Source organism: Gekko japonicus, unplaced genomic scaffold, assembly GCF_001447785.1.
Source record: "Gekko japonicus isolate JY-2015 unplaced genomic scaffold, Gekko_japonicus_V1.1 scaffold1579, whole genome shotgun sequence".
NCBI lineage: Eukaryota > Metazoa > Chordata > Lepidosauria > Squamata > Gekkonidae > Gekko > Gekko japonicus.
The window spans coordinates 126,675-150,402 of NW_015161443.1; the positions used below are offsets into that span (position 1 = coordinate 126,675).

Sequence of the window (23,728 nt, forward strand, 5' to 3'; positions counted from 1 at the left end):
CCCTGCATCCAGAAGCAGTAAAACTCTGAATACCAGCACGAGGAGGCAACATGAGAGGAATGGCTTGGCCTCTCTGCCTTGGTTTGTTGATATCTCAGGATGACTGGTTAGCCAGCATCCTGTGTGAAACAGGATGTTTGTTTGTTTATTTCATTCAAATTTATAGCCCTCCCTCCCCACAAGTGGGCTCAGGGTGGCTCACAAATAGGGCAACATATGCCAATAGTTAAAACAGTAAAAACAAGATAAAACCAACATTTACAACAACATAAAGTGCTCTAGATGTTACAAAAAACTTCAATCACAAGATGGTATCCTGGGGATGGTAGTCCCAGTTCCATGGCCTCCTGGGAATGTTAGTCTCAATTCAGTGGTATGGGTTCAACGCGGTATTATAAATAATAATGTCTGGGAGCTCATTCCACCAGGTAGGAGCCACCACCAAAAAAGCCCTGGCCCTGTTTACAGCAAACCTGGCATCTTTGGGGCCTGGCATCACCAGGTGATGTTGTGTCCCGACCGTAGTGCCCTTGGGGGAACATATGGGGAAAGGCGGTCCCTTAGGTATGTCGGACCCTGGCCATATAGGGCTTTAAAGGTAAGAACCAGCACTTTGAAGCGAATCTGGTATGCTATTGGCAGCCAGTGCAGCGCTTTCAGCACAGGCCATATGTGCTCCTGTTGAATTAGATGGACCACTGATTTGGTCCAACCACACACCTCTTACATTCTAATGATTTTGGTGGGACTCCTATAACCTGAGAGTACATACTTGGACTTTTAGTGGCATAGAAAACTCACTGTAAAATGCTGGCTGTGGGTGTACATGTATAGCAGAGGAGTAGGCTATTTCCCAGTCTCAGCACTTCTTTTATGGCATGTTGAACCAATTCCAATGACACATTGGGCTAAATGCAATGTCTTTTGCAGGAGCAAAACCAGATGCAGTCCATTGCACAGCACACTTCTGTCATCATCTCGATGGACAACAGCCGAGAGCTGAATGCCGACCACATTATAGCAGAATATGAATGCCACTATTACCAACTTGCCCAGGAAGCCAAAGCTAAGGTGGAGGCTGAGCTTCAGCAAAAGGTGAGCTCTCAAAAGTAGGGAAATCTTAGCAAATAACAACAGTGTCTGGTTTAAATGTTACACATAGCACATTCCCAGTTGATGATGATGAGATGTTGTGGTAAGGGGACTTGCCATGTATGTTGATTGTTCCAGAGAATAATATGTATTGCACGGTATAAAGGATTTAAAAAAAAAATCCATCACAGAGTGCTCCTTTCTTACTCTCTCTAGAAGCTCTGAAAATTTCATATCCCATGAGTTTTAGCTAACTTTTTAGCAGAAGTCATAGAAAATATATCCCAAACCAATATTTTGAAGGTGAACCATAGACATACAGAAAGCCAGACAGTCTCCAGTCTTTTAGATGGTTTGAAATCAGAACACAGTGGTTGGGCAGATATATGAGATCACTGTCCCCTCTGTGCATAATCCAAATGTTCAAAATGCCACAGGCAAAAACCCACAACAACACAAAAACACGGAGGCTTAATGGAGTTCTTGAGGTGTATTCTCATACTGGCAAGCTACTAACTCAACATGCCAAAAATGTGGAAAAGAACTGGGATGTGAAACAAAACTTAATATGTTTAGATCAATATTAAGTCAAATGATGTTATCTTTAGACCGTAACGATAAGAAATTGATATAGCTGATGATATGAAGCAATTTGGAGCAGGGGGAGAAGCATTGCGGGAAGCCACCGGAGGGAGGGGAGGAATTGGGAACGGGGTAGACAATTGATAGAACGAAATGATTTAATTTTATATGTTGTATTCCTGAAAAAAAAAAATTTTTTTACCAAAAAAAAAAAAACCATGCCAAAAATGCAAGTAGTGTCATTTGGAAAAAAAATAAGCATGCTCCTTGTGGTAAGCATAATATTTAGACCAGGACATGTCAGGGTTGCTTTCTGGAATTAATTTCTTTGTGTTGTGACATTTTTCTCCAGCCAAGGAAGGAGACCAGTTACCACCTGGTCGCAACTGAATCAGCTGAATCATTCACCCTGAGATTAATCATTTTGAAAAATGTAGTTACCCATTATTCTTACTGTGTGATAAGTAGCCAGGTAATGACTATTAAGAATTCTATATGTGATCTTCAGACAGTCACATATGGTTCTGGTCATTCATAGCAGACCACCCACTAAAAGTTGCACTGTGAACTGTAAAAGGTCCCCTTAATGAGATTGTCCAATGTTTTTAATGTTTTAATGTGGTTTTGATGTATTTTATGCTTGTCATTTTCATGTTAAATTGTTTCTATATTGTTTTTATATTGTTGTGACATGTCTTGAGTCCTGAGTTGCTCAGGAGAAAGGTGGGCATGCAAATGTTTTTAAATCAATCAATCAATCAATCAATCAGTATGAAGACCTGAAAGATAATGCGGGATGTCAGGGAGATGCTCTGCACGAGGTCAAGCAAGAAAGCAATCAGCTGCTCCATCAGGTCCAGAGAGTTCGGCCTGAGATCGATTACATGAAGAAGCAGGTATGGAACAAGGGGAACATGAAGACATGAAGCTGCCTTACCTTTTGATCCTATAAGATCAATACTGCATACTCAAATTGGCAGCAGCTCTCCAGGGTCTTAGAGCCAAACTACACATTACAGGCAGGCACGAGGCACCCCTTGGCCACCGATGCCATCTTAGATGAAGATTTAGCAGTTTAAAAATCGCCGCATTGGCTCACGGCATGGTGGCACTGTGAGATGTTGTTCCCTCATGCTTTTTCAAGTGCTGAAACAGCCCCCCCCCCCATTTTGGCACTTGAAAAGGCATGGGGAGGACACAAGATCACATGATGCTGCCATGCCGTGGGACTGGGCCCTCATGGCAATTTTTGAACTCCTAAATTCTCATTAAAATGGCATTAAAGCTGTGAGTTGTCCCAATCCTGTCTGTTCCTACCCATTGCTTGGCTCTTAGGTAGAAGTCTTTCACATCACCTACTACCTGATACCTTTAACTGATGCGGGGGACTGAACTTGGGACCTTCTGCATACCAAGCAGATGCTCTACCACTGCACCATAGCCCTCTTCAATATCTGCCCATGTAGAGCAGTAACTCTTCAGAAAGGGTGATCAGTTGTGTTGGAAGCCTCCTGAGGGAAAGATAGGTGAGAAGTAATAAGGAACACAACTTGCAGCTGAAACTTTTCCTTTTGGATCTTGGAAGGATCTTTTAAGGTCCTTGCTATACGCTATGGATACTGAGTGAAAAGCAGCCATGTGTAAACTTGGCTCTGACTGTTAAGGATTCTGAACTTTTCACATGATACGTAGCCAGGATCTTACTGTATCTATGGGGTGGTGCAGAAAAGACTACAAGAAGAATATGGCTGAATCTTCATTCCATAGAGATCTTTACTATCCAGTCAAGAGACTATATAGATGGCAAGATTAGTTAAGATGGACTTGAGTGTGCAAGGCAGAAACAGTAGCTCGACAATTTCATAAGGGGTCACTAAACTCTAAATCTACTGGAGATGAGGTTTCACCACCAAAACTGCTTCAAGGAAGACTTCATCTGCTAATGAAAGCACTGAATGTGGCTCCATTATTCTATAGATTATGTTTGATATTCTTTCTGGGAAGCTTGTCCACCATAACTGATGTTCTCATTGACCCAGCTTGAAGGACATCACCTGTGGTGTTATTCTCAGAGGGTGGCTAAGCCTGCCTCCAGTGGAGCTTTTGATCACTCCATAACACGGTAATCCTTTGCACAATTTACAGTTAATGGATCTAGCTGGCTGGATCCAGCAAAGATCGCAGAGCCTTCCCACATTCCTTGGGTTACAGGACCCATGTGAAGAAACAGCTATGCAAGTCAGGAGGCTGCCATCTCCTCCACCTTCCATCACTGAAGCTGTGTTGGTAGAAGTGGCAAAAAAGGGCGATCTCATCCCTTTCCCCTCTCCTCTGGGTCAGAAAGGACTACTGGGGAGAGGGGAATATGGAAAAGGCCCACAGTCGTCAGCATCTTCTGCTGACAGGTTGCTGGAGCCATCCCATCATTCAAAGCACCTGATGACTATGTTGGGTTGCACTACTGAGAAATTGGAAGGGAACTTGAACTCTTTTTCTTTTGTAGGTTGCAAGACTACAAGTGGCCATTTGTGAAGCAAAGCAGAGAGGTGAACGTGCCCTTGAGGATGCTCAGGAAAAACTGGACAGGCTTAAGGTAGCCCTGCTAACAGAGAAGAAAGAGCTGGCTTACATACTGAAAGAGCATCAGGAGTTGATGAATATTAAACTGACCATGGATATGGAGATTACAGTGTACCAGAAACTTCTGGAAGGAGAGGAAAGCAGGTGCTTGAGTGATTTTTAAAAAAATCTGTTTTATTTGTACATGTGGCTGATAAGATCAGGAGACTCTTAGGCTGCTGTCACACACACTAAATAATCCACTTTCAATGCACTTTCCAACTGGATTTTTACTGTGTGATCTGGCAAAATCCAATTCGAAAGTGCATTGAAAGTGGATTGAAAGTGGATTATATAGTGTGTGTGATCGCAGCCTTAGATGGTAGGAACTGGTACAGATCCATTGACTATGTGTACTTTGCACGACATAAGGTAAATTTCTGCTCTCAGACAGTCCAAATTCTATATCAAAAACATTGAACTGTGCGACTTAGTGTCTGTGATTTTAAAATTTTGGTTAGCTGCTTTGAGAAGGTCTTCGACTGTGAAAAACAGTATAAAAAAACCCTCTTAAATAAATACAGTCTGGTGACTCATATAAATTATACCAGTAGAGAAAATGTATATAACCTCAGGGACTGGCCAAAAATTATATGCATCATTTAATGTACAACATTTGTAAGTGTCAAGAAGCACCTCCTCTATTAAGTAATTTCAGGCCATGTTGCAAACATATCTGGATTGTTTTAATGATGTTCTTTTTGGACCCATGCTCTTGTTTGCCCTCAGGGTCCCTTGCCTCGTTTGCCCAGACAGCAATTGAATTCTATGTGGCCATTGATGGCCTAGGTGACTTTGGAGATGGCATTGCAGCTACACCATTTAACACCATAGATGCTTATCAGCAAAAATCTCATGGGTCAGTTCCAAAATATTAAATGGCAGTGTGACAAAATGAAACTGAAGGCTTTTTATTGAGGGCATGGATGGAAAATAGCACTAAGAAGCAGCCACAAGGATAACAAAATGGCAATGAAACAATATAAAGTAATGGAGCGGAGCTATGGCTTAATGTTAGAGAATATGCTTTTCACGCAGAAGGTTCCTGGTTCAGTTCCTGACATTTCCAGTCAAAGGATCTCTGATACAAAGTGTTGTGAAAGGCCTTTCTCTGCATCTGACTTTGGAGTGTGTTGCCAGTCAGAATTGGTAATGCAGAGTTAGATAGATTCATTATAAGGCGTATCCCTGTGTTCAATCCAGTGTGCGTGTTTGTGTGTATCATTGATGTACCCTGTCCCCCTGCCCGGATGCATTGCACAGAACTCCAGAGGGGGCCATTCAAAGAAATGAATAGAAAGTCATCCATTTCCTCGTAACTAATAGAAATATCTATAATCCTGTTGCTAAACTCTGAGTATTTTTTGTGAATTTTGACATTGATGAATTGTTTGTGTCAGAAACGTACAGCTTGAATTGTTTACATGAAAGATTTCTGTGCCACCTCTCTAAACTGCTTAGGTGGCTTACAAAGGAAACGCGATGAAAAGATAAAGTAGCACAAAATTGCTAAAAATGAACAAACTAGCAAAAATGCAGCATCGTTACAGGTATTTTTATGTTTGGGTGCATTTACCTCCTGACTACAGCCACTTTCATTAAATCGATAACAGTTTCTTCAAGTTGCCTAAGCACCTGGTTGTGCTCAGTGTCATCATAGCTGACAGAGGATATTTTTCCGCACTAAAGAATAGTTAAGGTTCAGATCTTTGTTGTTATTTGTAGGCCACCTCGAAGGGGGCATATACATTCTCTAATGAAACAAGATCTTGAAAAATCCATTCCAAAGCCAGGGGAATTTCGGAAAGGCAGAATTTAGTGGGTGACATGGGTGGAGTCGGTAACACAACTACTTGGGAAGGAGGCACCTGTCATCACTCACCCTATATTATTCTAAAAATAAGCTGCTGGTCTTCAGAGAGACAGCATGGTCTAGCAGTTAGAGTGTCAGACTAGGATCTGGGAGATCCAAGTTTGAAGTCCCATTCCACAGTGGGAGGTTGCTGGGTAACCTTTCACACACCTTCAGGCTAAGCTACCTCACAGGGTAAAATGGAGGGTGGGGGGTGCTGCTTTGAGTCCCTGATGGGGAGAGAAGCACAGTATAGATGTCAGTTATCTAAACTAATAAAGAAACGGAAGCTGTAATATCTAGGATTGCCAAGTCGGATTGGCGCTAGAGCGGGGGACTCCAGCGCCGCTCCAAGAGTGCGCGCGCGCCACAACCCCGTCGCCTGGAAGTGACGTGACCATGCCGGGCACGCTGGGGGCGGGGCCACAACCCTCCGAGGTAAAACCATAGAGTTTTCCCTTGGATGACCGTGGCCCCGCCCCCAACACACCCAACGCGATCACGTCACCTCTGGGCGATGTGCACGTCACGTGCTGTGGGGGTGGGGTTCCCTCCGGGGCCCGATCCGCCGGCGGCGGGTAATGGGCCTCTGGGGCGGGGGTTTCCCCACCCCCCGGGGGGACTTGGCAAGCCTATATCACAAGTAAAAAAGCCAGTTTCTCAAAAACAATTCTTGGGTGTGTATGTGTGAATCAGCAGTGTAGCCGGGCCAATGTACCCTCAGGTACCCAGTGCAGCTACAGCCCTAATCTTAACTCTTTGAACCCCACCTGGTCACTGCTGCACTCCTAGAAAGAGGAGATAAAAAAGTTGGGACCAAATACGCTTCCAGTTTATCAGGACCAGCAAGGCCAAGATATGCCACTGGCAGAGAAGGACTCATACAGGCCAAACTATGGCTGATGTCTTCCACAAGCAGACTGAGCCACAAACTGCATTGGAAGGGAAGGAAAAATGGATCAGGGAGTGCATTCAAGATCGAGGTGGGGGGGATCGTCCTGAGGAAAGCCTCTCTCTACTCATCTGCATGGCTTAGTAAGATGCCTTTCTCTTCCCAATAGGTCATGTGCTGGGATTCCAGGGGTTGTAAGTAAGTAACAATTATATTGACCCGTACTGGTGGGAAGAGGGCATTATTAACAGGGCAAAATGGGAGTCCCTGCCCAGAGGAAAGCTCCTTTATTTCATTGCCTAGATTCTGTAGTAGAATATAATAACAGAAGCAGGGATCCGCAGGCACTTGTAAGAGTGGCCATCTCATCTTGTTTTCCTCCTTCCCCTTTCTCCCACCCCTGCTCTGCCTGTCTCACTACTCATTCTCCCTCCCCCCATTGCCTAGTCTCACTCTCTCTGTCCTTCTTTCTCCCTTCTCCAAGCCTATTGTCACTCTTCCGCAGGTAGTGAAATTCCCCGCATTGACGTTTCTAAAAGGGCACGTTATGTGAAATTTTCCAGAGTAGATTTTTCCTCACCAGGCACAAACCCGAAGTTTTCTCCTTCTTACCCTGCATTTGCAGAACACGCTAAAACTGGGGATTCCCAAAAATGCAGAGTAAGAAGGAGAAAACTTCAGGTTTGCACCTGATGAGGAAAAATCTACTGCGGAAAATGTAATATAACGGTCAGCTTTAAAAGCGTCAATGTGGGGAATTTCACTACTGTGGAAATGGCTTCTCTCTCTCCCTCCCTCCCTCCCTCCCTCTCTCTGTCTGTCTTTTTCTCTCTTTTCCTGTTTCTACTGTCACTCTTTCTCATTTTATCTCTCTCTTTCTCCACCCCCCCATTACTTCCCCCCCTTTTCTCCTGTTACTTGGGACCCAACTACCTGAACGGTCTCTGTTTCCTCCTCACGCCACTGCAAGCAAGGGGACATGGCAGATAAATTGGCAGGAGGTGGGGACAGGGGACAGTGGGCAGGGCAGCTCCTCTCCTGGCACCATGGCGAGCAGAGGTTCGCTCTCCCCCACCCATTGTGCTGCTGCCAGCTCCTCCTCCCCTGCTTGCAGTGCTGCTGCCTCAGAGACTGCTGAGGAGAGGCTACAATGGCAGGGTTGGCATTGGTGCCAGCAGTAGTTCTTCCTCCTGTCCTGCCCACAGTGTGCCCCCATTGGCTTTCCCATGCTCAGTGCCACTGCTTCACAATCTCAGAGGATGCTGAGGAGAGGCAGTGATGGCAGGGCTGGCGTTGGCAGCGGCCGTTTTGTGGAAGCACAGAGAGAGGTTCCTTTGGGGTGAGGGATTAACCCCCCCCCCATTCTGCGTAAGTTTCTAGAATTTTCTGCAAATATCCCTTCTCTCCACCTGGTCTCAGTCCATAGATTTAAGTCTCCGCAGGTGGGGCCAGGTTCACTTTTAGAAATTTTGATGTAACTACTGTAGATCATTATAGGGGTATGGTTCACACATTTGATGTTCTGTTTTATGATCTACTTGCATTTTTTGTGGGTCCTGATCTCAGGCTTCCTTGGGGCCAAGGCTCAAAGAATTGTTCACCAGCCAGTCTGTGGCACCCTGGCAGCCCTGAGGGTGTGCCTGGAATGTGGTTGTCATCCCATTTAGGGTCACAAGTCCCCTCTCCTTTCTTATTTGTAGCTGTGAGGAACAAGAGCATCCAAAGTCCTGGACATAGCAGTTTTGATGGAAGAACAGCAAGTTTCAGAAGAAGTGTCCCTGAAGGAGGGGGAACAGCAGAGAGTTTTGGAACCAGCAGCAAACTAAGCGAATCCAGTTCAAGCTCCAGTTCAAGCTCCAGTTCCAGAAGCAGCAAAAGCTCTAGCACTTCAGAAGGAGGGGAAGTTTCCACTTGCAAATGCAGAAGCTCTCGCATAAAGAAACGTATCAAAGCATATGTCAAGATGTTCTTCAATAGCCTGTAGTCTCAGGACAGGGCATGCCCAGCGCCCTAAAGATCAGTTGCTGCTGTCATTTCCCTGTCTCAACCACAGCAACCAAACTAGGCTTGCCAGGTGGCAATCTGGAGTTGTAGTTAAGCAGAAGATGCAGCAGCCTTCGCGTCTTCTCTCACCCATTCATATAAGCATACAAAGTTGCCTTATACTGAATCAGATCATTGATCGATTACAATCACTATTCTCTAGGGTCTCAGATATGGGTCTTTCATGTCACCTACCGAGGCCCACAGCCAGATTTTCTTTTTGTTAAGGGGGCAATTTTGTTTGTTTGTTAAGGGGGCAGTTTAGCACAGTGGAGAGAAGCCCATTATGTGTCTGTCCAGAACTGCCATGCTTATACTTCTAAATAATAAAGACATCACACAAAAATGTTTCAGGTTTATTACAAAGATATTTACATGTAGAACAGATTGACTACTCTAACGTGACAAACAAATCCAGGTGGGCAGCCACGTTGGTCTGAAGCAGTAGAACAAATTTTGCGTCCGATGGCACCTTTAAGACCAAAAAAGGTTCATTCAAGGTATGAGTGTATTTATTTCCTTGCTATGTTTCCCCCCAGAAGTTGAAGCCAAACAGATGATAGCCATATAAGATAAGCTTGTTATTCTTTTAATCTGTTAAAAAACATCTTCATTATTTTGTGTGCTAATTTACTGCCCACCCTCTAAATGTATGACTGTTATTTCTACTTCCATGTCATTGTATCTGAAGAAGTGTGCGTGCACACGAAAGCTCCTATCTTGAATAAACCTTTGTTGGTCTCGAAGGTGCCACTGGACGCAAAATTTGTTCAAGTAGCAGGCAACACACATTTTCAAAATGTTCAACTCTGAAGTTTAACAAGACGTGGTGTAAGAGGTACTATGCAGGCTAAATTGGGTTAGACCGCGTAAAAGAGTTTTCGTACCACACCAAGAACTATTGGGACCGAAAACCTAGTAATAGCTGTTCTTCCACTCAGCAAGTGTGTATGTGAGGACCAATGCTCCCTCTAAGCTGTGGAGTCTTGTGAGCAAAAATTCTACTTTGTGAGCTACTGTCATTAAAGCTGTGAGCAAATAATTTGGCTACTGTATAAATTAGTTTGCTCTGGAGCCATCCTTCCTGATCTAAGACAGAAATGTTTGAGCCAGAGGCTAAAAAACTGTGAGCTAGCTCACACTAACTCAGCTTAGAGGGAACACTGGTAAGGACTACTCTGGAAAAAATACTTGTAGTGCATCAACTGGATTACTAGAGGAGCAGAAGAACTGCACTAGAAGAGCAGTTGAAGGAGGGAGATTGTTAACAGCAGTGTAGCTAAAAACATAAGAAGAGCCCTGCTGGATCAGACCAATGGTCCTTCTAGTCCAGCATCCTGTCTCATACAGTGGTCAACTAATTACCCCAAAAGGCCAACAACTTCCCCTGATGTTGCCTCCTGGCACTGGTATGCAGAGGTTTACTGCGTCTGAATGTGGAGGTTCCCTTTATAAACGAAGGCTAGTGGCCACTGAGAGACCTAACCTCCATGAATCTGTTTAATCCCTTTCTGTGCCTGTGGCCATCAATCCATCCTCTGGCAGCAAATTCCACATTTTAAGCTACAGAGCTGACCTGTCTGTTAGGTGTACTGTACAGGGGTCATTTTGTAGCAAAAGAGGTGCAGGAGCTCATTAGCATAATTCATTAGCATAACTTATTTGCATATGCCACACCCCCTGACATCACTGGAAGTGTGTCAGAAGGCAACACCCACCACTCAGGCTCCACTGGACTGTTTTGGATTGCTAGCTATGGGGGGGGGCACATGCAGATCTGTCCTCACAGAGGAGGGAGAGCTTGTACCTGAATAAAACTTGGTCTTAAAGGTGCCACTGGACTGTTTTGAGCCGGGGGGCAGGCTCTGCAGCTTACCCGGCTGCTTCTTCCTCTGACTGAGGGCTACTGGGAGCAGGGGGTGGGGCTTGTTGCATGTGCCCGCCCCCCGGACTCTTTACTGCTGGAGCTCTGCTCCTGTACTCTCCTGCAGTAAATGACCCCTGGGTGTACATGCCTAGGGCACTAGAGTTGTTCCAGTTTGCAGGGGTACCAAAAAAGGCCCACCACAGATGTGCTTGGCTTGCCTCCCCCGTTACCAGGGTTGGTCACTGGCAAAGGAACAAATAAATGAGAAAGAGAGAGAGAGAGAGAGAGAGAGAGAGAGAGAGAGAGAGAGAGAGAGAGAGAGAGAGAGAGGTTGATTGGGAGGAAGGAGGATCAACTCCAGTCACTTGGAGTCTTTGGCATAAACCTGCCAAGAGATTGGACAAGGAAGGAGTAAAAGGGGCAGGAGAGGCTCTTGGGATTGGAGGCAGGCAGAAGTGGCATGCATGGCTCCCTGCAAGTTGAAGACCTCACTCATCTTGTGGTGCAACATATGCATAGTGGGGATGGTGGAAGGGTTTCTGATTTAAAGGAGGCCTTTAAAGGAGCTGCCTGTGGAGGGAGCCAGGAGGAGTGGGGAAGGCAAGCAGCATAGGCTGATCCCCTGACTGTGAAGATCTTTCTGCCGCCAATCCCAAGCAAGGTCTCAGACTGCTCAAAAGCAAAAGGGAGCACAGCAACACAAAGGGATGCGTCAGGACTACGCAGCCTTCCCATCGCGCCATAGAGCAGCAGAAATGCCAAATGAAACCTGTTCTCTAAACTAGTGGGCAGCAGAACAAGCAGGGGTAGATGAGGGAGTGTTCTGAAACATGCTTCCCAAGATACCTTGCTTATCCTCTTCTAAAGAGCCATCAGTCCACCCATGCGTGGAACATGGCTAAGTTTATTATGACCACTTCATTACAGGACTGGAGAAAGGTGTGGAAATGGTGAGGAAACTATACATGCTCTGAAGAGCAACATCAAGAGAGCAATGCCTTGTATGCCTTCTCACTTTTCTCTCTAATGGATGGGTGTGGGGCGCTAAAGTCATAGTTCACCTGGGGCACTAAAAACCCTTGGGCTGGCCCTGCATAGCTACATGAAAGGAGCTGTCAGCTCTGTTAGTGGATTTATGAGCACTCCAGGGCATTTAGCCAGCAAACAAATACAATAACCCACCTAAGAGCTATATATATATATATATATATATTAGTGAACAACACAAACCTGTACTTCTGGCTCAATTAAGTGCCAGTGACCGAAGGGAGGGGCTGCTCCAGAAAGGTTTTTGTAAAAGACAAGACAGACCTTACGATGACAATGATCTTGGTTTTCACGATGCTTGTAAAACTTTTAATTACCTGTCAATCTTTTTCAAGCCAAGAGCAAAATAAATAATAGAACAGGAAGTCTCAGTGCAATCCTAAACAGAGTTAAACCCATCTAAGCCCATTGGATTCAATGAGGTTCAAAGGGTGTAGCTCAGCTAAGGATGCAGGCCCGTAGCTATGGTGGGGCTTTTGGGGGCTCTGCCCCCTTTCTTAAAGGCAAAGCCCCACAAGAATTGCTCCTGTAAATGCTTTTCCCCCCAGTCATTTTAAATGAGCAAGGGGGTTGGGGTAGGTGACCTCTAGGATCCCTTCTAACTCTGTGTCAAGAAACTGGTCTCCTTTAAGAGAGGTTTTCTGCCTAAGTGTTAGCTTTCTTGACTATAGGTCATCACTCCCACCTGCCGGCTTGTTATCAGAATTGTTGCTTAGGCTGGCAGAAGTGATTAAATTGCAGCAGCTGAGAACTGTCATCTAAAGTGGTTGACAGCTTGCAGTTTAGAGATCTATCCTGGTAACAGCTTTCTGTTGGCTAGATGGCTTTTCTCTAGATGGCTTTTCTTTCTGCACTGAGGACTTCAGCCCCATCAGGAAAAAAATTGCCCCACAAACCACAAAATCCTGGCTACGGACGTGTGAGGATGGCATTATTAGGTAGTGGAAAGTTGGATTAATTTATTTCAAAATGCTTTTTAAAACCTTTTTGTTGAAAAATGAGCAAAATATAATCCATTTATCTCATTAATTAAAGATTACCTAAAACAGATTATGGGGATCAATATTAGACCAAACATTCATACAAAATAACAAATGGTTGCCAAGACTGCTCAAATAGCTGTGCAGGCTTTGTATTATTCCATAACTGATCCTGTTCAGTAGGCTTGGCCATTTCAACAATTAACAATCAAAAATCAGTCTTGTGTGGACTAGGATTCCATTTGTTGGCCCGCATCCAGCCCATTACAAAATCCAGACATTTGTTTAGAGCACAGGCTTTTTTTGTTCCATTCCCTCCCTAACAGCAGACAGATAGCAGCATTTTGCACCACTGATGCGTCCAAAGGGTTTTCAAGGGCAGCCCCATGTAAACACATTGTAGCAGTCTATCTGTGAAGTCAAACAGAAGTCCAATGACTCCTTAAAAGACTAGCAACATTTATTTTAGCATGACCATTTGTGAGTCAGTTCTTGAAGAAGTGGATTCTGACTCACAAAAACTCATGCTGGAATAAACATTAAGTCTTTAAAGTGCCGCTGGAATGGTGTTTTATTTTGCTACGAACAGCAACATTCAGAATTATCTGTGAAGTAAACAGGATAAGAATGTCTGTGACTTTCCTTCCAAGAGGGGATGTAGGTGGAAAAATTAATCCTTGGCAACAACTGCTATCTGGAATATAGCAGATTAGCTAGGTTGTGGTACAAATGCTAGGTTGTGTTCTACTACTCCATGCAACATACTCCTCCCATGTGTTCTGACTGTGCAGGTACAAAGAGGGGCTAAACTTTGATCTGTGATGAAAAAGTAGGCCTCTTTAATGACCCATTCATGGGCTGCAGTCACACTGGTGGCTTGGTGTGGTAAGGTGGTGCCTCAAATTGTACTGGTTCAAAGTATAGTGGGACATTTCATCCAGACTGCACAACCTATGGCGGGTTACCCGCGTGGCTGTCCCGTGGGGGAGCATTCACATTAGTGTTGCACTTCAGCCATGGGACAAGCTGTAAGAGTGGGTTTTATTTAAATGCCAGCAGATAGATGGGCATATACACTCATGCACATATGCGCATATGGGCAGCAACTAATGGATATGCTAGTTCAGACATCCCTTCTGGGTTCCTTTCACTGCAGGAAAGTTCAGACATCAGAAAACCTGCAAAGAACCGCGAACAATCCATTCATACCGGACTTTCCCTGGTATCTGTTTATTCTGCTTCCATTGTGGAACAGCAGGGGCGGCTGACGACTGCACCACGGGAGGCAGGTGTCCTCGTCTGGAGGGGCCCATTGATTCCACTCAGGCAATGCCACTATAGTGTCACAAACTGTGTGTGTGACTGTAGCCCAGGTTAGGCATGCTTTAACCAGTGATACAAGAAGTTGTATCCACCAACTACTCAAGAACAAAACCTACCACAAGCTGCAACTTATAAGTTACAAATGGAGCTTACTTACCAAGGCACAATTGATGGCCCATGATCCAGTAGCATACGAAGCAAGCAACACATGCAGAAAAGCCTGTTGAAGTGTCTGTCTGGAAGGTTGCTAGACAAAATGCCCATGGGCAGTGGGAGAGCAGACAAGGGAAGGACACAGGAGGAGGAGGAGGAGGAGGAGGAGGAGGAGGAGATTGGATTTATACCCTGCCCTTCACTACCCAAAGGTGTCTCAGAGTGGCTTACAAACTCCTTTCCCTCCCCCTCCCCATAGGGTTGCCAAATTCGTCTTTGCCGGGAGCGGGGGGCTCCCGGCCGGCGTTGGGGGTGTGCGCGCGCGCCGCATGCACGTCACGGCGGGGTTCCCCTGGGCCCCGATTCCGCTGTGTCAGAAATCGGAGCTTCAAAGCGGGGGATTCCCCGCCCCCCGCCCACATTTGGCAGCCCTACCTCCCCACAACAGACACCCTGTGAGGTAGGTGGGGCTGAGAGAACTCTTGACAGAAACAGCTCTTTTTCAAGAACAGCTCATTATCAGAACTACGGCTTGCCCAAGGTCATCCAGCCAGGTGCAAGTGGAGGAGTGGGGAATCAAACCCGGTTCTCCCAGATTAGAGTCCGCGCACTTAACCACTACACCAAACTGGCTCTCCTCCACAAGTAAGTGGGAGGTGTACTGGTGGTTGAGAGGGAAGGAGGGCATGAGGGCCTGGTGGTGGGCAGAGGAGAGGAAGAGCCCTGAGGACTCTCTGCCCAGCCTCCCCCCTATGCCTGGAACCGGCTTTGTTCCAGGTGTCGCCCAACATGGAGGTGGGTTTGGTTTGCTTTGGTGGGCTTGCTGGTGTTGGGGCATCAATGGTATCAATGGCATCAATGGCAGTTTTGACAATGGAAGAAATGATCCCAGGACGCCGTTTTTAGAAGATGGGCCTACTTTTAGAGGCCTGTTTTTGGTATCCTGTAAGACCTGTTTTCAGCAAGCAATAAACGGTAAACTCCTTTGCCTAGACAGAAATTGACATTCTAGAAGGGGGGCAACCTGCCTGCGCAAACTGTCAACCACTCCCATAAATTACCAGCAAGACGTAGACAGGTTTACATGACAGCACACAATAATAAAAATAAGCCGAGAAAATAAATAAATCAAAGCTTCCGAAAAGTTTTACAGTTGACATTTGAATTCCTGTGTCAGCCATGATTGACAAATATGATAAATGAGGGCCTTCAAGAGGCAGAGACTTGTTTGTTAATTATATAGAGATAGATTATTGGAGTCAAAATGCTTGCCAAGTGATAACTATGAACCTTTGGTAATCCCAATGAACATCATTTTTTTTGCATCTCACCCAAATGAGCAAGGTGTGAACACAGTATTTAGTGGGCACCGGAGAAGGATGGGCTGGTGTCTGGCCAACCAAGCCTGCAAATAGTTCAGATTTCTGTCATTTCACTTGTCCCATTGAGGTCAACTTCTAAAAATTATATAAAGGACAAACACATACAGGAAGACTCTTCAGGGAGGACCTTGAGTTGTTTCTTTCTCCTTTAGCTTCAATCTTCATGCTACCATGAGTCGGCAGGTGAACGCCAGGCCTTTGGGAGGAAGAAGGGGATTCAGCGCTAGCTCTGCTGTCGTTTTCGGAGGGGCCAGGAGCAGTGCATTCCCTCCAAGCCGAAGGCGCACGGGAGGAGCAAGCGGAAACTGTGGCTTTGGCAGCAGAAGCCTTTACAATCTTGGGGGTATGAAAAGTATTTCCCAGAGTGTGGTTGCAGGAAGTACCCGACGTGGAGGTGGACTTGGCGGCAGCAGTGGGTTTTGCTATGGTGGATTTGCCGCTGGTGGGTATATCATTGGCAACTTTGGCAATGGAAGAAATAGTCCCAGCTTTCTTTGTTGTCCACCGGGGGGAATCCAAGAAGTGACCATTAACCCCAGCCTTCTGGCACCCCTTAACATGGAAATTGATCCTGAAATCCAGAAAGTGCGGAAAGAAGAAAAGGAGCAAATCAAGAACCTCAATGACAAATTTGCTTCCTTTATTGACAAGGTGAGATGTCTAACTATTATTACTGTTGTTTTTTGTTACTACATTGCAGAGATCAAGTCCTCCTATGTCCCAGTAGATCCAGAACACAATATTTTGCCATCAGGAATGGCCCTTCATCATTCAGTGTCCTAGAGTGCTTGTTAAGTTGTCCTATCTATATTGAGCAACCTACCTTATTCCTGACATCTCTAGTTATGTCCAAAGACTAATGATGCCAGCCTCCTGGTGGGACCTGGGGATCCTCTGGAATTACAGCTCATCTTTGGACTACAGAGATCAATTCCCCCGGAGAACATGGATGCTTTGGAGGGTGGACTCTATGGCATTGTACCCAACCCAACTGAGGTCCCTGTCCTCCCAGACTTCATCCCCAAATTTGCAGGAGTTACACAGCCTTGATCTGGCAACCCTACCCCCCATCCCTATCAAACACTTGTAAGGGATGCTCTAGGCTGATCCTGCATTAAGCAGGGGGTTGGACTAGATGGTCCGCATGGCCCCTTCCAACTCTGTGATTCTATGAGTCTATCCCCTGCTGGTGGACACGGGGGACCTGGCAATCCTACCAAAGACCTGGCCCATTTATCCCTCCTTCCAAGATCAACATGAAGCAGGCAAACAGCAAAAAAACAACAAAAAGCACACCTAAAATGCCAAACATGGGTGATCCATGCATGCATTTGAATTTAACATGGACATTTATATACTTATACACCACGTGGCTTACAATGTCACCCCCTCTCCATTTTATCCTTACAACAGCTACCCTGTGAGTTGAAAAACAGTGAGTGACTGGCTCTAAGTCACTGGGGTTCCATGGCACAGTGGGGATTCAAATCTGGGTCTCCCAAACCTCAGTCTGATAGTCTAACTGTCCGCTACAACATGCTGACTTGGCATAGAAACACCACTGGTTGTACCCCTTTCAATTCAGAGCCATTTAGCTCTACTAATTATATATTTTCCCCTTTATATCTGCCCGCCAAGGAAGTACCTTTTGTTTTTGACAAAGTGGCCTCTAGTCCATAAAAATTAACACCACAATAACCTGTTATGTTCTTTAAGATGCCACAAAACCTTTTGGTTTTACTGTAGCAGACTAAGCATGGCTCTTCCTCTGGAATTCGTCTTTTATTTTTTGAAGTTCTCAGGCCAAAGGTCATAATTTAAAATTTTGAAATGTCAACCTGCATATCTGCCAAGTTTTAATTTCTTTGCTAGTTTAATCAACACATAAAATTACCTGAATTCTACAGTTGTCTGAAGATGAAGATAAAAAAAGTTTTCCCTGGCTATTTATGGTGCCAAAAGATGATAAACTGTGCACATTTACTTGGGAGTAAAGATCACAGTTATGGACTTAGAATTGGTTGCATGTGGAATTGCATGGTTGTGTGTGCATTCCATGTTCAGCACCACTTTGGAGAAGTCTTACTCCTTCAATTGCACATTCTCCAGTTTGGCTGACTCAGGAAGTATTTTAAAGAAGTTAAAGACTTCTGTGTAAATTTCTCTCCTTACTTTTTCTTCACAAAATCAATGTTTTCATTGTCCATTTGCTCATGATGTAGACAAACAGTTTGCTGCAGCCAAAATTAAGCACTTTCATATTTCATTGAAATTAATATCACCTAAGCAGAGCAGTCCTGTGCACATAATCAGTTTCAGTGGGCTTATTACTGGAATATTTCTGTAGAAAGTTGCTCAGAAAAGCACTTAAACTTTGGCTAGATCATCATGCCCAGATACATTAGGCATGATTCATATATTGCTTACAGTATTACAGATACGCATAAAGGCTCCCGACTTTTCAATTTTTAAACTTATTACTATGGCACTTCATAATAAAACAATGGAGCTGCGGTGGCTCAAGTGGTTAAGACGCTGAACTGCAGCCTGTGGAAGGTCGGTAGTTCAGCAGTTCGAGACCCGAGTTGCCGCATGACGGAGTGAGCCCCCGTCTCTAGTTCCAGCTCCTGCCAACCTAGCAGTTCGAAAGCAAGAAATTGCAAGTAGATAAATAGGGACCACTTCAGTGGGAAGGTAACAGCATTCCGTGCGCCTCGGTGTTTAGTCATGCCGGCCACATGACCACGGAAACGTCTTCGGACAGCGCTGGCTCTTCGGCTTTGAAACGGAGATGAGCACCGCAACCCTAGAGTCGGACTCGACTGGCTTTCGAGCAAGGGAACCTTTACCTTTAATAAAACAATATAGGTAAAATATACCAAATCAACCCATTTCTAATCACAACCAGAAAATCATAACATTTCTCAAAATAAAGGAAACAGGAAATGTGTGGGAAAGAAAATAAGAAAGGGATGGGGGAGGAGGGGAATAGATACATTATACTAATACAGTTGGGTCCTGGGTAGATGATCTAGCAACCTTGCAGCTTCGATTATCGTAACAAGATCAATGCGCAAACCAGGAGTGTGGCTGCATTGGCTGTATATATAGAAGTATGTTGTGCATGTGGGGACTAACTTCTCTTGTGATCCTTTTTGTTGGTGGCATTACACTCCTGCTAGGTCGGCCTTGATATCTGGGTTGCCTATTCTCTGTTGAAAGTATACATGTGGGAACCCTGATGTGTATATGATGGAACTCTAAAATAGTGCAATGCTTTTTTGTCTGAGCACATTATAAGGAGATTTGGGTTTTCGGAGTTTCCCCTTATGATCTATTTATGAGGAGATGCAGCCGAAGCAGTTAAGGGACCAAATCATTTTGTTTAGGAATTTAATTGTTCTGGCAGGACTGTTGCCAGCCTAAACTAATTCAGAGGGTTGCTGTGAGGACCAAATGGAATGATGCCAGCCACTTTGGGTCCCTCATGGGGGAGACAGGATCCAAATAAGTGAAATATGTGGTAGAGAATTTAAACACAATTATGTTCTGTCAAAAAGATTTACAAGGATTTTCAAAATTTCAGACAATGAGAAGAAATGTGGAATGTGTGTGAAATTATGCTGTATTGTTGTATGCATATTTTAACTTCGGTATGGCCGTCTGTGAGCCGCCCTGAGCTGTTGGATAGGGCGGGATATAAATCCCAAAAATAAATAAATAAATAAATAAATAAATAAATAAATAAATAAATAAATAAATAAAATGGTATTACACTTGGCTTCCACGCTTTCCTCGAATGGCCTGGAATGGTAACATGGCCTCCCTCTCTGGGGTTCAGCTTTTGTGTTGTTGATAGTCTGGTCTCTGATGGATGCTTGCAAAGAACGCATCATAACAGTTGTCATTTCTTTAAAAAAATGGTTTCTCAGGTTCGATTCCTGGAGCAGCAGAACAAAGTCCTGGAGACCAAATGGAACCTCTTGCAACAACACCCCATCTCCCAAATGAAGAACAACATCGAACCTCTCTTTGAGATCTACATCAACAGTGTTCGGAAGCACCTGGACTCCCTATGCAGTGAAAAGGGAAGGCTGAGTTCTGAGCTGAAGAACATGCAAGACTTAGTGGAAGATTTTAAGCACAGGTATGGGGGTGGGGGGATAGATGAACCATGCTCGGCTCTCCCTTTTGCCATTTCAGATTTCAGCAAGGTGCTGGAGCATGATTATCAACAAAGTCTAAAGGCCCATGCTTGTACAGTCAGACCCTCCAGCATTTCATAAATGAAAATAATATGCTTCTGTGTATTTGTGACACCCTTTCTTCTCACATTACTGCCTGAGCACTTTCCCCTCCCATCATGCATTGCTGAATATTCTTTCATCTTCTACATACTGAGTTTATGCAAGCAACAGCCTCTTTCTCTTATTCAGAAGTCTAACATCTTGACAGAGTGGGAGGGAGTCCATTATTACAAGCGCTGCCAATAAAAACAAATCCTTATTCTTAGCAGAAGAGAATGTCACTGAAAATTGTGTTGGCATTTGAAATGACATGCTTGATAGATCGTGTAAGTTCATGGGGGTGGCAGAGATATGGGAGAAGACACTTCCTAAGGTAAATGCAACCAGTCTATTTAGGGCCTTAGATAGGGTTGCCAGCCTCCAGGTGGGGCCTGGGGATCTCCCACTTTTACAACTGCTCGCCAACTGACAGAGATCAGCTCCCCGGGAGCAAATGGCTGCTTTGAAGGGTGGATTCTTTGGCCTTGTACCATGCTGAGGCCCCTCCCCTCCCCAAACCCCGCCCTCTCCCAGATCCACCCCCAAAGTCTCCAGGTATTTTCCAGCCCACACCTGGCAACCGTACTGGGCACAATGAACTTGGTTAGGAAACAAACTGATAACCAGGGAAGACGTAGGAGAATCAGCATTATGTGAGTTTCTCAGTCAGCTCCTGATTATGGTGGCTTTTTCACACAGCCTTTGTCATCCATTTTAGCTTCTGGTTTCTTACGGATTTTTGTGTGTGTGCCATTTCACACACAACAGTTTGGCTCCCGGTTGCAATGCTAACAGATTTCCCCCCTCCTTTTTAACAAAAAACAGCTTGTGTCCTGTTTACAAAGTAGGATTGAGTGCTTTTTCCCTTGAAAACGCCTTTCTTCTGTTTTCAAGTGTTGTGTGCACTTCTGATTTGCTGCAACATGCCATCAGAAATATCCCCGGTGCTTCTGAAAGCACTATTCCCGCCCCCGCCCCCATTTTCAGTGCATTCTATTTAAGCTTTTAGGAGGAAGAGGAACATTCTAACTTTTGTGCTATAGCAAAGCTGCCTTATTCTGCTTCTGCAGAAGTCTCCATAGTGTTTTCAAGGGCAGCTCTATGTACAGCACATTGCAATAGTCAACTCAAGAGGTTGCCAGAGTTTGCAAGACAGAGACCATGCCATTAGCCTCCAGGAAGAGGCATAGGTTGTATAGCAGCCAAAGCAGGAAGAATGCAGTACTGGTCATGAGAAAGAATGTTGAATCCGAGAATACTCCTTGACTCACCTCCTTATAGTGTGTTCCTGTCCTAGAATTGACATATCCCACTTATATATGCCCATCCACCCATAAGCATCTTGACAATTCTTAACTGAGCTCAATTTCTTTACCTTCACCCAATCAATTACTGACCTCAGTCTGTACATCAGAAAATCCTGCTGTTCATAAAGTGCAGAGCTAGGGGAAACAGAACTGTAGGTTATCTTACATATTTTATCTGCCATTTCTAGAAAATGTCAAAGCTCAGGTTTAATGGGATTCCAAGAGCTGTGGTGGCTCAAGTGGTTAAGACACTGAACTGCAGGCTGTGGAAGGTCAGTAGTTCAGCAGTTCAAGACCCGAGATGCCGCATGATGGAGTGAGCCCCCGTCTCTAGTTCCAGCTCCTGCCAACCTAGCAGTTCGAAAGCAAGAAATTGCAAGTAGATAAATAGGTACCACTTCGGTGGGAAGGTAACAGCGTTCTGTGCGCCTTGGTGTTTAGTCATGCCGGCCACATGACCACGGAAACGTCTTCAGACAGCGCTGGCTCTTCGGCTTTGAAATGGAGATGAGCACTGCAACCCTAGAGTCGGACTCGACTGGCTTTTGAGAAAGGGAACCTTTACCTTTACCTTTTAAGAGGAAGAAATGTTTTGGAGCAGTTATTTAGAATATGTCATTTTTGGCATTCATTTTACGAGAGGCACTTTCAAGAAAAATTCCTTTGCAGATCGTAACAGTCTTGATGGAATGTATTTTAGCTCTGCATCTCTCTCTCTATTTTCCTAACAGGTATGAAGAAGAAATTAACAGGCGCACAACTGCTGAGAATGAATTTGTATTGGTGAAAAAGGCAAGTAATGATACAGGCTCCAACTAACTGAGGTAACAGTAAATAAAAAGTGGAGGGGAGGAGGGTCTAAAATAAATGGAAAAAATTAGACTCCTCTCTTTTGTCCTCTTTCTAATACTCAGGGCTCAATATTCAGTCTCCTTCTGTCATGTTCAACAGAGGGCGGAGATAATGCATTGTCTTTGCCTTCAATCTGGAGTCTGGTTAGGGGATGACAAAATATCTTAAACAAGAATGCTTGTTTGCTCCCCTGGTCTGGTTTGTGGCCTGCTTGCAAGATGGAATTATTACAGCAGAAAATTTGACAAAACTATGTTCAGAAGGTTCCACCATGATTGACTGTGGTAAAGAGAGGTTTGTACATGCACAATCACATACCGTTTTGCTGCTACCACCTCCCATCTGCTATTTACAACATTATTTATATCAAGCAAAAAATAACTTCCCACAGTTAGTGACTTACTGGAGAGGTGGTCCCCTGTGTCCCTTGGGGTGTCACTTTGATATGGCAAATTGATTCTGGATACATCTGCACAGTTCTTGTGCTGCTTCATGGGAACTGTAGTTTCTGCCCCCATTTATGCCAAAAACACATTTTTAGAATTTCTTTGACTAGCAAAAGAAGTGTCTCAGGGCTGAGTGACTTTTTTGATTTCAATGACCCAATTTTTAAAAACTAGAAAATGCAGGCAAACTGTCCTGATCTGGATCGAGTGGCACCTGCGTATTGTTGCACTGCTTCATAGGAAGTGTAGTCATTTTGGAATAAGGTCCTTAGTCAACCATATGACTCATTGGGCGATTTCTCACGAGGCACTTGCGCCTGGTTTCCCCTGGAGTTTCCTGCTCCGTAGTGTTTTTTTCAATTTCACATCAAGCCTGTCTGCCCGCCCTCGTGCAGCGGGTCTTTCATTTTACATTGAAGCCTTGGGGAGTGGCTTCCTGCAATTCACCTCCTCCCACTACCGCCCCTTGGTTTCCAAACCCTCCAAAACCCCTCCCATCCGACCTCCCTCCATCCACCCGTTTATATATATTTTTTTGCACGCATGCTCTGTATCGTTAGATCGTTATTTCGGAACAATGGTGGTGAGGAGACATCATGTGACACTTCTTCAGCAATCTGATTGGTGGTCTTTGTCCTCTGAGCCGGGAGTTTTAAAAAAAGGTCTGGGGATTCTCCATTTTGCGCATCTCAGCACTGAGACTTTTCCCCAAGATTGATGACCGTCGGGAGAAAGCGTTAGCTGTACTCTGCTCATTGTTTGAGTGTATATTGTAGCATCTATTTCATTGCCGTGCAGTGTGGGCGGGCAGCATCTTTTTCATTGCTACAATAGGACGGATTGCTTGTTCAAAACTTTAACGCCGTTGTTCCCCCCCCCTTTGTCAACAAAGCTCTTCTGCTGGTGTAATTCCCTTTCCTTTCCCCCCCCACTTCCTCCTCCCACCATCTGGTTTCCAGATTAACCCTTTTGAACAAAGAAAATAATCCCTGTGATATTCCTGGG

The 23,728-nt window shown here is 44.8% G+C and overlaps 1 protein-coding gene across 1 annotated transcript in view; it reads left to right on the forward strand.

Moving 5' to 3' along the window:
* Positions 1 to 23,728, forward strand: part of LOC107125603 (keratin, type II cytoskeletal 4-like) — a 61,592-nt gene that overhangs the window by 22,901 nt on the left and 14,963 nt on the right. Inside the window, exons 5-11 of the mRNA XM_015429034.1 lie at positions 931 to 1,095; positions 2,478 to 2,570; positions 4,178 to 4,394; positions 5,023 to 5,152; positions 15,985 to 16,483; positions 19,765 to 19,979; positions 22,157 to 22,217. Coding sequence (XP_015284520.1) covers positions 931 to 1,095; positions 2,478 to 2,570; positions 4,178 to 4,394; positions 5,023 to 5,152; positions 15,985 to 16,483; positions 19,765 to 19,979; positions 22,157 to 22,217 — 1,380 coding nt within the window. The remainder of the gene's footprint in view (positions 1 to 930; positions 1,096 to 2,477; positions 2,571 to 4,177; positions 4,395 to 5,022; positions 5,153 to 15,984; positions 16,484 to 19,764; positions 19,980 to 22,156; positions 22,218 to 23,728) is intronic.